This window comes from Lingula anatina, chromosome 5 (assembly GCF_051362555.1).
Source record: "Lingula anatina isolate TDL-2025a chromosome 5, LinAna3.0, whole genome shotgun sequence".
Taxonomy (NCBI): Eukaryota; Metazoa; Brachiopoda; class Lingulata; order Lingulida; family Lingulidae; genus Lingula; species Lingula anatina.
In genome coordinates this window covers 8,179,422-8,192,060 of record NC_141771.1, presented here as the reverse complement: position 1 = coordinate 8,192,060, position 12,639 = coordinate 8,179,422, and the positions used below count along the sequence as shown (strand labels likewise).

The 12,639-nt window shown below is 35.3% G+C and overlaps 1 protein-coding gene across 1 annotated transcript; it reads left to right on the top strand.

Moving 5' to 3' along the window:
* Window positions 1-3,783: 3,783 nt before the first annotated feature.
* On the top strand, window positions 3,784-12,310 carry LOC106164618 (uncharacterized). Its single transcript, XM_087013279.1, has 13 exons — window positions 3,784-3,903; window positions 4,408-4,510; window positions 4,788-4,875; window positions 5,048-5,166; window positions 5,475-5,595; window positions 5,953-6,145; window positions 6,581-6,764; window positions 7,884-7,994; window positions 8,231-8,352; window positions 8,840-8,926; window positions 9,081-10,406; window positions 10,791-10,970; window positions 11,545-12,310. The coding sequence occupies exons 1-13, from the start codon at window positions 3,784-3,786 to the stop codon at window positions 11,650-11,652; spliced, it is 2,862 nt and encodes a 953-aa protein (XP_086869405.1). The 3' UTR covers window positions 11,653-12,310.
* Window positions 12,311-12,639: the final 329 nt, after the last annotated feature.

Sequence of the window (12,639 nt, the reverse complement as noted above, 5' to 3'; positions counted from 1 at the left end):
GAAAGAGTTTTAAGCTTCACAAAGGAGGCTCATACAGTGTAGCAGTGTCTGTAGTCACAGCAACGGTCAGTGGTGCGTGTTGCCTCATCTGCTATTACTAAAGCAGCAAGGTATTGCTTTATCCCGACAGGTTTCTTGGAGTTGGAACTAGAATAATATTTTAGGCATCGATCAAAGCTTGTTCAATTTGGACAAGTATTGCTGTAGGAACAGTAAGCCTTTGCTTCGGCATGTACTGCCCACTCACATATCGGATATATTATAGTCTAGCTATTTTGATTGCCGCGGTTCCTGCTCAGACCCTTTGTTCCACAAGTAATCTGTAAATACAGGTACTCTGCGTTGACGGATATTTTATCTTGTGAAATGAAATTGACTGTCACAGAGGGTCCCTCAGAGGGCGCCTGGTATATATATATATATATATATATATATATATATATATATATATATATATATATATATATATATATATTATTATTATTATTATTATTATTATTATTATTATTTATTTTATTTTTTTTGCTTAAACCAGTCTTAATATATATATATATATATATATATATATATATATATATATATATATATATTTGCTTATTTGTAGCAGCTAAACCGTAAATACATCTATATCCCGGTGGTAAGTTCTGGGTGCCTTGGGCGTATAGCCTCTATATAGGCACACCAGTCTGGGTGTACCTCTGTAAGACTGTGTGGAGCGTTCCCTGCGACACAATGATTGATATGGCGCATATCAACAATGCTGAAACACACTGTTTCGTTCAGTTTACGCCAAGTAGCATCCATTACTTGCATGCAACATTTCAAATTAATCTGTGCAGCCTTCATGTATCTATTTTCATAATTCACATAAGATGTGTTTTGTAGAAATAAATGACACATTTTTACCTAGACATGACTTTGAAATTGAAATATTATTATAAAATGTCTAGTCTGTAGTAAGTACGGCATTACAGGTGACTCCATGTATAACGGATGACTGCAGCTTTCAAAGCCCCCATCTCTCTCCCTCTCGCTGACAATTTGAAATTTTAAATGTTGGTGAATAATCTTCATGAGGCAGTGTATTGCATATTACAATGAAGCTAGAAAAGCATTCATGTGGTCTCTGATAAACATCAATTTACACATTTACATTTACTTGATTTTCTAATGAGGGAGAAGAAAAACTAAAATAGCTATTTCAGGGAAAACATTTACGAAGAACACATTAATAAACCTGGATGAATTACAATAAATTCAGCTGTTTATTTTCATCCTTTAAATTTGATATCGGTTGCATTATTGAATTATTATCGATTACTGATTATTTTACTTGCTCTTAGCCCCGAAAAATAAGATGTTTGATTAGATTTTATCATTCTATTACCACGCCAGTAGTGACGTTGTGACTATGAGAATGTATACTATAAAGTTCATATTAAATTTGGTTGAAGGTAGTACTAGTATTATTTGCCTTTAAACATTTCCATGCAGCGATTGATTACTCATGTTATGTTTAAAATCTTTCATAAAGAAATCCAATTTGTCATGGTGAATAAGAATAGAAAGAATCACGCATACACAAACAAATAATAACAAAACATAGCTTTGAAGTAAAAAAAAACATGTAGTGAAGAAACTTTATGTAAATTGCAAATAACTCAGCACCACACATATCTGTTCAGTAAGTATTAAATTAAGCCAACGTTGATGATGTGAATAAATCACCCAAGAGGAAATTTTGTATTTTAAGTACCTCAACAAGAAATGGTATTTTAGTGAGAAATATTTGGACATTCTCCATCTAACAAGTTTAAAACAGACTTTGGATGCTTTTCTGTGTAAACATGCAACTGGTTGTGTTTTATTCATGGTCCGCTGCGTTCCTTTTGCCTCGATATGGGAGGTTGCCCTTTCATTCTGCGGGTTAATCTGTCCATGAGAAACATTTTCAAAGAAAGCATTAATGTACTGAATTTAAATGAATTTCAGCTCAAGTAAACAAGGAAACTAATTTTGCAATTAAAATGGAAGTTGGCTCCGTTACATGAATACATTTCTTTGTGAAGTGTATAAAACGAATGGATAGCAAAGTGCACTAGTTATTGAAGCCGTTGGGGCAAGAAGACGCCTGGGATGGGTAAGTGGACAACGCTGTATTTTATTGATTTGTTTTTATTCTTTATTATCACTGTTATAAGATTTTAAAAAATATTTTCACAAGAATGGTGGTCTGAACGGTTGCTTGTTTGCTTGTTTCTTTTACATGTCTTATTTCAAAGACAAAACATAAAAAGCTTGCAACGTCGTACTGTTAGTTGTATATTTTAGGTGGAAAGTCGTTTGGTCGGTGATAGGGACCACAATTTTAGATATTTCATTAAATCCGATTAATTTTAATTAGGATCATAGTTTGGTCTATCTACATATTAAATGAGGGAAAACCAATTTATATGTTTAATTCTGTATTTTTTTAAATGTAAATATCATATTGCTCGAACTGATACAAGGTTCCAGCCAGTTGCAACCCGGATTGACAGAGATTCGTTTCTTATCGGTGTATGAAATATGGTTGTTTTTTAGGTAGTTTAAGCAATATGAGTTATTTCAATTCTGTTATACATCGCAGGTCTTTGCTCCATCGGCATTTAACCATGATTATTTTATTGTCGTTGGTTGCTTCTGTTGCCGTTGTTAAAAGTTAAAAGGTTACACCTCACTGTTTTGTCACTGTAACCTAGCTGTAATCAAATACAAATAAATAAAGATACAGTAAGTTAATGAGCACAGGTTAAATATCCTTAAAAATGGACGTGTGAATTTTTTTGCAAGAATGAAAACTGTCAGGGTCAAGGTCTCGGTTGATTCTTTAATTCTACAATAAAAGAGCACTCTCGCGTGACGTGGATAACAGATTCGAATTCTACTTCAGGAAGTTTTAAAGTATGCTGTAATAGAAATAATATGTTTAATATTTAATTGTAAAAGACGTAAGCACGTTCTCCAGAGATTTCGTAGCAAGGAAATATTGAATAGGCGATTGACAAAATAGAATGGAAGATTTTTATGATCACCCAAAGGGAGTTGCAAAGAATATAAGTAAATATGCAGGTAAGAGATACAGTATAAATAAAGTAGTGTTAAGTTGGTGAATAGAGCCACTGTCATTAAATTATTTTAGTAATGATTAATTTTATTATTAATAAAATCGGGTGTAATTCTGGACATTGAAATTGATAATTAATAATTTACAAAATATGATACCCCATAAAATACACAATTATCAGCACAATTTCTGCAAGCTTTTTAATGTTTTGTCTTTGAAATAAGCGATGTAAAATTTTGTGACCCAATCAATAATAGTTCAGAACCTGGTTATTTGTTTAAAAAACAAAATGTAAGTTTTCTTTTAGGTACTTAGTTATTAAGGTATTTCACTATCAAACGTAATGTATTATAACATTAGAGCTGCTTTTTTGTTAGTATTTGTTTCACTAGATGTATATTAGATAAGGACAAACAAACGTCCTTATACGACTACATGCCTAAAGATGCGTCTTCACCTTAATGGACGCTATCTAACGACTTTAATTAAATGCACAATATAACAAAAATTCGCAAAACACATTTCAAAACATTATAGGACAATGATAAGTAATAACTTTTGTGCGTTTTATACTGTCTTCGTGTTAATGTCGTACAATATTTTCTGATATATGTCGCATTTCCTTTCAGTTATCATCCCACCTTGTTAAGTTCCCAAGATACGTGTTTATCAAGAAAATGAGGTTTATTGTTATTAACCTGTGCCTTGTTGTCGCTCTGGTGCTGTCAACCTTATGCAAGGGCGAGGAGGACTACGTGTCGAAAGATTCGTCCACACTGCCTCAGGCTGATTTACATGTAAGAGTACTAATAGTCCCGTGAACAACATACTATTATTTATTTATTTATTTATTTATTTATTTATTTATTTATTTATTTGCCTGTCTGTTTGTTTGTTTATTTGATTGTTTTTATTAATTCTTGTTAAGTCAGTTGTCTCTTTTGGATGAGCTTGGCTAACACAACTTTTAACATGCCGGGATGACAAAACCATTAAGTAACATTCCTTGTATCATATATATATATATTTATACTCTTATACATGTCGCTGGTATATATTCGTTTATCAGTAATAGTAGATGTTATCAATCATTCAGAATCAATACCAGTAAGATATTCCTAACACAACTAGATCCTACATTCAAGTCTATGCACCATCTGAACCTTAGTGAGTAACGTTTTACCCCTCCTTACCACAGGTTTCAATCATCTTTAGACTTTATAGAAATTTAAACCCTAGACAGTGTAATAAGTAAACCAACATGCAAAAAATAAGTAACGCTAACGTTGCTGCGTTTCCAGGGAACAACTCTACACTACCGATATGAAAGTGATGCAAAACTGTTTGGTCCGGCAGAGGAGACTTTTCACATCTCCGCTGATGTAGATATCGAGTATATTGGAGGTATATATGTGTTTCAATTTGTTGTTTTTTATCTGTATTTGTTTTTCTTATTCAACTAGTTCTTTATCGATAATGTTTTTTACCACTCCCTCAGTCTTTGTAACATTGTTTGATAAAACGATCTTCGAGTTGATGCATGTACATGGTTTCTTACCTCATGCACAGGTAAACTAATCACATACATTTGTTTAAGGTCAATGTTATTGGAAGACATTCCATGCAGTAGCACGTGAAAGTAAAATTGGTTTTGTATGTTGATGCACTACTTGTTTTCCAGATGGCTTTGGAAACTACCTTGATAACAATGCATCGTCCTTTCTCATGTTTATGCGCAATGTGTTTGTGCAGGTGATTAAGGGAAATGGGTGAGGACCATTTTACTGTACGTGACGTGGTGTATTACAGTAATTAAAATAATATGTAAATTACAACGCTCCTCATTTATTTCGCTGTATGCGTGGGAATATATATATATATATATATATATATATATATATATATATATATATATATATCTTCTTGTATCCATTCCAATAGCACGACCTCCCAGTCCGAGGCTCCTCTGTCTGCTGACGACCTGTATGACCAGCCTACCTGGTTTGTTCAACTGGGGAACGGAACTATTGCCGAGGCTAGGTTTACCAAGAAAGATTTAGGTAAGACGACAAACGGGGACAATTTTTTCTTAGCTTTTCCATGCGACGCATACCTCAACCTAAATAAAACTTGTCTTCAAATTTTAAAAATATTGGGGTGGGTGCGCGTGCCTTTGCTCTCTGATAGACGTTTTCTCCATAATCACATTCTCACAAAAATATAGCATGCGCTGTAAATCTTATAGTAATTGGATGACCATGTCACATCGTTTAAAAGCATCGTTTAAAGGTTAAAAGCAAGTCAATTTACCTTTATTTATACATCTGGTACATCTAAACCTGCACTGAACTCCCCTAATTTGTTTTAGGAAATACAAATGTCATGAATTTTAAGCGCTCCATTTTATCGGTACTTCAAACGAATTTGGTGCGTGACAAAGAAAATGTCATAGAGACGGACGTCATGGGGAAACACAACTCACGCTACATGTGAGTGAATTACATGTATTTAGTTGTCCTAAGTGCACAATGTGCATGATGAAGGAAAAGCAAATAAAAACAAAGAAACTGACAAGAAAAAAGTTAATATTTAATGACATCTTTATAAGTTTATTTACCTTATGTTTATTAGTTAATATATTTATTTATTTTTTTTATTATTAATTTTTTGCGATGTTCTATTCAGCCTTTTTTAATAACCAAATATAAAATATGACTGCCTTTCAAATTCATATATATTATTTCGGCTTATCACACTTTGTTTTCTTTGTGTTGTTGATGTCATTCAGTTTATAACATATTGTAATTATGACCATCACATTACCATTATTAATCCTTTCATCCTAGGTCAACAGAGCTGCAGTTTGGGGAAATAGAAATTAAGAAGCATTTTTCCTCCAAGGACATCTATGAGGAGGATAATACTGACTTGGACACCGACGAAGTGGACATCGAGACAGATGAAGTCCAGCGTGTTAGTGGAAATATACTGACCAGTGTCTCCGGACATGTACAGGTGTTTGACAAACCCGAAGATCAGGTAGATATGCTTTGATTAATAGCCGCACAATAGGTATAACGAAGTATGACATATTTGATTTAAAGTTATATGTGAAGTGACAAGTGAGAAAAATCCGCTTACTACATCAACTGGTACTTCCGCCATTTTTGAAGCCTTTCATATCAATTATATGATAATCTGAATTCCGGGACAATCGATTACCGATTGGTTTATTATAAGAACGCCCGCCAAGTAGAATGGAGATCATGGAAAATAATTTAATACATTGTATGAAAAATTGAATATTTATCATGCATAGCAAGGTGGATATGTGCGCTTTATTAGCGGACTGCATAAAATTGTAATAAATATACGGAATGATACAAAACGGAATACAAACAATATCGGCTGTAAAAGCCTATAAGTATACATTGATTATAATACTTTATAGCATTCTTGTATTTATTCCTCCAGGATGAGTCTATCAGCCCTGAGGAAGGGGGCAATATTGATCTTGGGGCATATTTGACATCTAACGTTACCTTCACGTTGACCTTGCGTAAGCACGTTAAGCGTTCCGTTGAAGGAGTCCAAAGAATGGAAGCGGCAGTCAGCGCTCGATTTCATAAAAGATCCCTGGTCGGACAGTATGACAAGGGTGAGTGTAGTAGCTTGTGGTAATGTGCTCATCAAAAAAATAATAAATGGTTGATTAGATAATTCAATACTAATGAAGATTATTTGTCATATTTTGATATAATGAAAAGTTAAGTTCGCCAAAAGACAAATAATCGATTTTAAAAATCGTGTGTTACATTCGGTATCTATGAGGGTATATTCACAATAACAGCTTAGATTTTACATGGGCGAATCCAGGAGTTTGTAAACGTAGGTAAAATGATAAAAGAAACAGCACCACATCGTTCTGTAGATATTAGATAGTAGGCAAGCACCTTAAGCCTCGGTCACAACCGGCCGCAAGGGCCCTTCTCTCTTTTTCCTCCTCCCTTTTTTCTGCTCTCTAAGCTTCTTTCCCTTGCCTTTTGGAGGCATATTAGAAGCTAAATTTAGCAAAGTTCGAAATTTGTGAAATGTTGTACACGAGGCACAAGCGACGTTATTTGTCGAGACACGAGCGTGCATTGTAAACACGCCTTTTATACTCCTGGCGTGGGGGCGACGCACTTCCGCCGTACTTTCAACTATGTTCGTTGGATGTGAGGGCGTGCGTCGTACTCAACACTTAAAGGCCACTTGCTCTTTCATTGTTTACGACGTGCGTCCTGGACCACGCACGACTGCGACTGGAGCAAGTTACGTTTGCGAGCTAGTTGTTCACAGATCATTCATAGAATCTTTTGGACATTTCCAACATCCTCCGTACATGCTTACGGGCTGTCTGCAAACTCTAAATTTCGCAAGAAGGACTTGCGCGGCACGTGAGAGTCTGCGCAAAATGTGGACGCTAACAGGCCGTAAGATCCCATACGGCCGGTTGTGACCGAGGCTCAAGATGTGTACAATTAACATTTTATAGCCTCTCTACTTTAACAGTATATATATATATATATATATATATATATATATATATATATATATATTTGATTACACAGAATACATAGTTAACAAAACGGGCATGAGAAATAACGTACCGGATTTGTGAATTGGTTCCTAATTAATAGGTTATTAGAGACATTATTTCTTATATTTTAACAACACCTGTATCATCCTTTTGTCTCAAATTGCCGTGTACTGCAGTTTTTATTACCTATTTCAGTGTCTGCTGTGTACCAAAGATGGACCATTCTGAGGAGAAAGTTCGATGAGGAGGATAAGCTAGGTCAAGCTGTGACGAACTTTATGAAGGATCCAACAGATCCGTCAAAATGTATGTATTATTGTGTTAATTTATCCTTGTGGAGAGATTGTTTCTGAATAGAATTAATTAAAATGACCGTAGAAGACTTATATCAATAATTCTGATTATCATGTACTTTTGCTGATCGAGAGTAAGTGTTTCTTTGAGGCAGACAAAAAAAAATCGGACAGGGGGGAGCGAAGTCCACTTATCGCCACTCTCAAACTTATGGACGTTCACATACTGACCGGCTTTTTTTTTTTCAGTACACGAAGTGAATGAAATTCTGTCGCTGGAAAATGAACTTGGGATGCCACACAACAACGCAACCTCTGCAGCCGCCAACAAACCTGCCCTGGTTAAGCAACTGATACAAGCTACAAAAGAGGTTTGCCTTCAGTAATATTTTAAAATCTTTATGTAGCATGTTTAGTTATCACTTGGCATACATAGTTATAGCCTGATCAAAATATCAGACTATTGTCTTCAATATCAAGAAACCTGCTCAACAGAGATCATTTTTACACCACTGATGGTATTTTAATTAAGACTCAATTATTATTTAAATTAGCGTCAGTGGTCTAATAAAGAGACTACTTGTCATGGGTGCGTTTTACCGAACCATCAGAACATGAAGCTGATCCCTTGGTCAGCAATTTTTTGTGTCATCATTTTCCTTTCTGTTTCTGAAAACGTTTAAAAGCTGTGAAACATGTATATATATTTTTGATAAATTGCTTTCAGGATTGATGATTTGACTAGCGCGGAATGTATTTTATAACTAAAAAAGTCATTAATGGGTTAGGTATATAGACATTCTGCATGTACCTGCGCTGATTGTAAAACCGGCTAACAAATACATCTCTCCATTTCAGATGGTTGCCAGGTGTTCAACAAATTGGGAAATTTGCAAAGAAATTTTGGACCTTTACATCACCGCTGGCGGCAAAGAAGCCGAAAAGGTAATGCATAGAATACTAATTATTGATGTAAATGTATTACTTTGGAATGGCTTTTATACTTGTTTTAACTATCCTCCATCGTCAAAGGTCTGCTTTTACCTTTTATGGAAATTTACCTTAAAAAACATCACAAAGTCACAAGTCTTTATTTTAGACACTATCCAGTTTGGTCCAGTATCACCCCCTTTCTGCCGACCAAAAGCAGGAACTGGTTCAGAAGTTGTCCTTTATTGCCAAACCCACAAACCACATCTTAACCACAGTCAAGACACTATGGAACACGCTGTCCTCTCAAGGCGATCCATCCCAGAGTCACGTCATACTTACTCTCGGCTCCCTCGCCTCGAAGGAAACTACCAGCTCTGGTTTCCGGTCAGAATTGGTGGATCTTCTTCGACGCCATCTTCAATCAGGCGACAAAAATAACAACACGGAGCAAATCAGTGACGCTCTTGAGGCTATTGGTAACTTTGGAGACAACAGACTAACGCCGGTTGTATTGGCAGTTGCTAAAAAAGGACAGACGGAAGAGATAGAGATAGGCTGTATCCACGCTCTGAGAAGAAACTTCCACGTTGAGTCGGTTCAGCAATGGCTAGTAAATCTGTTGACTCGTCCAACATCTAGCTGTGAATTACGTGAAGCTGCTGTGGTCACCATCAAAGGCGAACTTGCTTACAGAAAGGTACTGGACACCAAAAACAAGGCATGGCCCAATTCAGGTCGAACAGAGGTAGACAGAATCCTTCTCAATGCACTTCTTATGGCAGATGTAAGATATGAGTGTGCATTTTCAGATATTAGGGAGTATCTTCAACTTAAAGGTGTGCCCTTTGGTAATCTTATTGAGACTTATGAGGTGGTGAATTCCACGCGCACTAAAAGAGGAGTTAACCATGTAAGTTGCAGTTCCTGGGGTACCTACGGCTCACGGTATTCAGAATTGTTAAGTTCATCGAAGTTCTCAAGCGATAACAACAAATACCCAGAAAACAAGCACTGTCTATCCCACATCAGTTACGGCCCATCGAAAGCAAATATCTACATCAAGTCTGGTGTCTTTGCTGGTAGAAATAGAAGACGAAGATACTGTAAAGTGTACGGCAAATCATTTGCCAAACTCAAAGTTTTCTCCAAACGGTTTACACTTGCAACCGCAATAGCCTATCGTTATAAAACTAGCAAAACTAGAACAAGGGTCTATCTCAAAGTCTACGGAAAGACTGTGGTGAACGTAGACACATCTGGCTCAGTGAACAGAAACTACCCAGTTTACAAACCGTCACCTAAATCCATCAACGTGTTCAGCTTTTTCATCTATGTCGCTAAAATCTCCGTTACCATTACCTTGGCTCCTAGGGTGGACTTTCGTATCAAGGCAGGCTTTTGTGATCGGTCATATGATCCCTGCTCTCACTGTCTGACGATGACTCTGAAAGCAAGTGCCCGAATTTCTGGTGGAGGCTCAGCTAATTTGCTTGTAAGTATATGCAACATGTATATGTATATGTGTAAATGATAAAATAATTGAGATTTCGATTATGATTATTATGGTTTATGATGAATAAGACTTCGAAAAGTGATATTTGTTCATTTTACAGATGCATTAAAATTTTAAAGAGGCCAATACAGTTATTTCTCCAAACATCTGCAATATTGTAGATGTTTGGGGAAATAAACGTGCAAGTAAAGATTGCTCAATCATTTTAATTGACTAGAATTATAAAAACAGGCGAATCGTGTAGCATGACATCGACCGCTGGTTGTTGTTGAAATCTGAGCAAAACGTTGATTGTAAAGTCGTGATATTCTAAATCTACAAGTGTATTTTTTCCAATATTTGATTCCAAAAAGTTGATTCCAGGCACTGGCCCGTGGTGGGATTGACATCGGCGTCACCCTCAATTACCTGGTTGAAGGAGAGGGGAAGCTCTATCCGGGGCTTTGTTTCTCGTTCTACCACGGCTACGACCCCATGAAGATTAACGTTGAAGCTTGGTATCAACTTAGAACTAAGTTTAAGATTAAAAGTTGGAGATTCTGGGTAAGTTGTGAATTGATGTATATGTACTTTGATTTTATTTCATACATGTGAGATTCAAATCCAATTCCACTCACATTGGCTTTACCTTGGTTTACATCAATCTGATAACTTAAAGAGATAACAACTATTCATATGAGATTCAAATGTCCACAATGAATACAATGTAAACAACACACAGAAATATATGAAATTTTAATTCCATTTGACCATCAAAAAGGCGGTCATTGCAGTATGTCTGAAATCTGTGCTGGCCATCGGACGACATGAACCTTAAGATGTACCTGTCCTCCTTAATAGTATGACTAAAGGGATTTTTACAAACACACACACACACATACACACACACACACTAAAAACAATCGACCAAATTTGAATTTCAGAACGGATTTATTGACCATTTGAAAGTATGGGAAAATCGATGTCTATCTCAGAAAAATCTGATCCCCCCCCCCCCCCCAAAAAAAAAAAAATGAAGAGTTTCTAATCCTTGTCTTGATTCATTTTGTATAATTTTATTACATTTTCATTTAACTTTGAGTCATTTCGCATTCCAATCTGATTTATTTCATATCAGAAGTGGAGATGGACCTGGGGGAAAAGAAGGACATGGAGTCCGTCGTCTCTGTCTTGGAAGCTTGGAAGCTCTAAAAGAAAACGCATTGCTAGAACGGGCAGTTGCTAAACACGTTTGCTTAAAGGTGTACCTTTAAGCAATATACCAGAACTACTAAATGTGAACTTTTACTAGCGTGTAAGTGAACAATTTCGCATGTTTACACTTGTGCATATGCGTGCATCACATTCTTTTTCGCATCAAACACAAGATATAATTACAACTGCAGGTAGCTTTTACATAGTGCATGTAATATTTTGGGAGCTTAATCATGAATTTTGTCATTTATGTAGTTTCATATGATTGGTGCCCATGGTATATTTTTCCACAACTTATTTCATTTTATTTAATTAATTGGTTTTCATCATTCATTAATTAATGTATTATTATTATTACTATCTTAAGTTAAATACAATGTGTTTTCTTTTTACCTTATCTAATTAAGCATGAATCTATTTATTTTTAGTTGGGTAACTAATGTTTGTTTTATTATTGGTTATTTTCAATTGATTATCTTTTATTTTATTTATTTATTTATTTATTTATTTATTTTACATTTAAACATTTCGTGCATGATAAATAAGCACGTTCGTCCACTAAGAAAAGACAAATGGACCACATGGTACAGTTATTTGTCAAATTTACTTTTAAATGATTATTCAGAGTGATGTCGGTATAAATTTCTTTAACGTTATTGGCTTATAAAAGTGGGGTAGGTTTTAATAATCTCTTTAGTAGCGAATCTGTATGGAGAGTATCTTTCCATAAGTAATTTTCATTTGTATTTATTCAGATTTTATTGATTTTGCTCTCTAATTTGCTTGAAATTGTTATTATGAAAGAATACAATAAATGCTCTAGCTTGCATAAGAAATCGTTGTGTTGTAACTCGTGTCTTTTAAATGATTTGAACTACCAGTTGCAAAGAACTTGGAGCTTCGAGACTAGGAGAAAAACAGAGATGTTAAATAATATAGGCAGTGGGCTCAACTATTAGAAACAAACAAAATACAAATCATAGTATACAATTCAGTCGAAAGAGGAGACAAGGGCATT

Coding starts and splice junctions, on each gene's coding strand:
- LOC106164618 (XM_087013279.1), top strand. CDS start 3,784: ATGAGGTTTATTGTTATTAACCTGTGCCTTGTTGTCGCTCTGGTGCTG. Junction 7,995..8,230: donor TCCAACAGATCCGTCAAAAT/GTATGTATTATT, acceptor TTTTTTTTTCAG/TACACGAAGTGAATGAAATT. Junction 10,971..11,544: donor TTAAAAGTTGGAGATTCTGG/GTAAGTTGTGAA, acceptor ATTTCATATCAG/AAGTGGAGATGGACCTGGGG.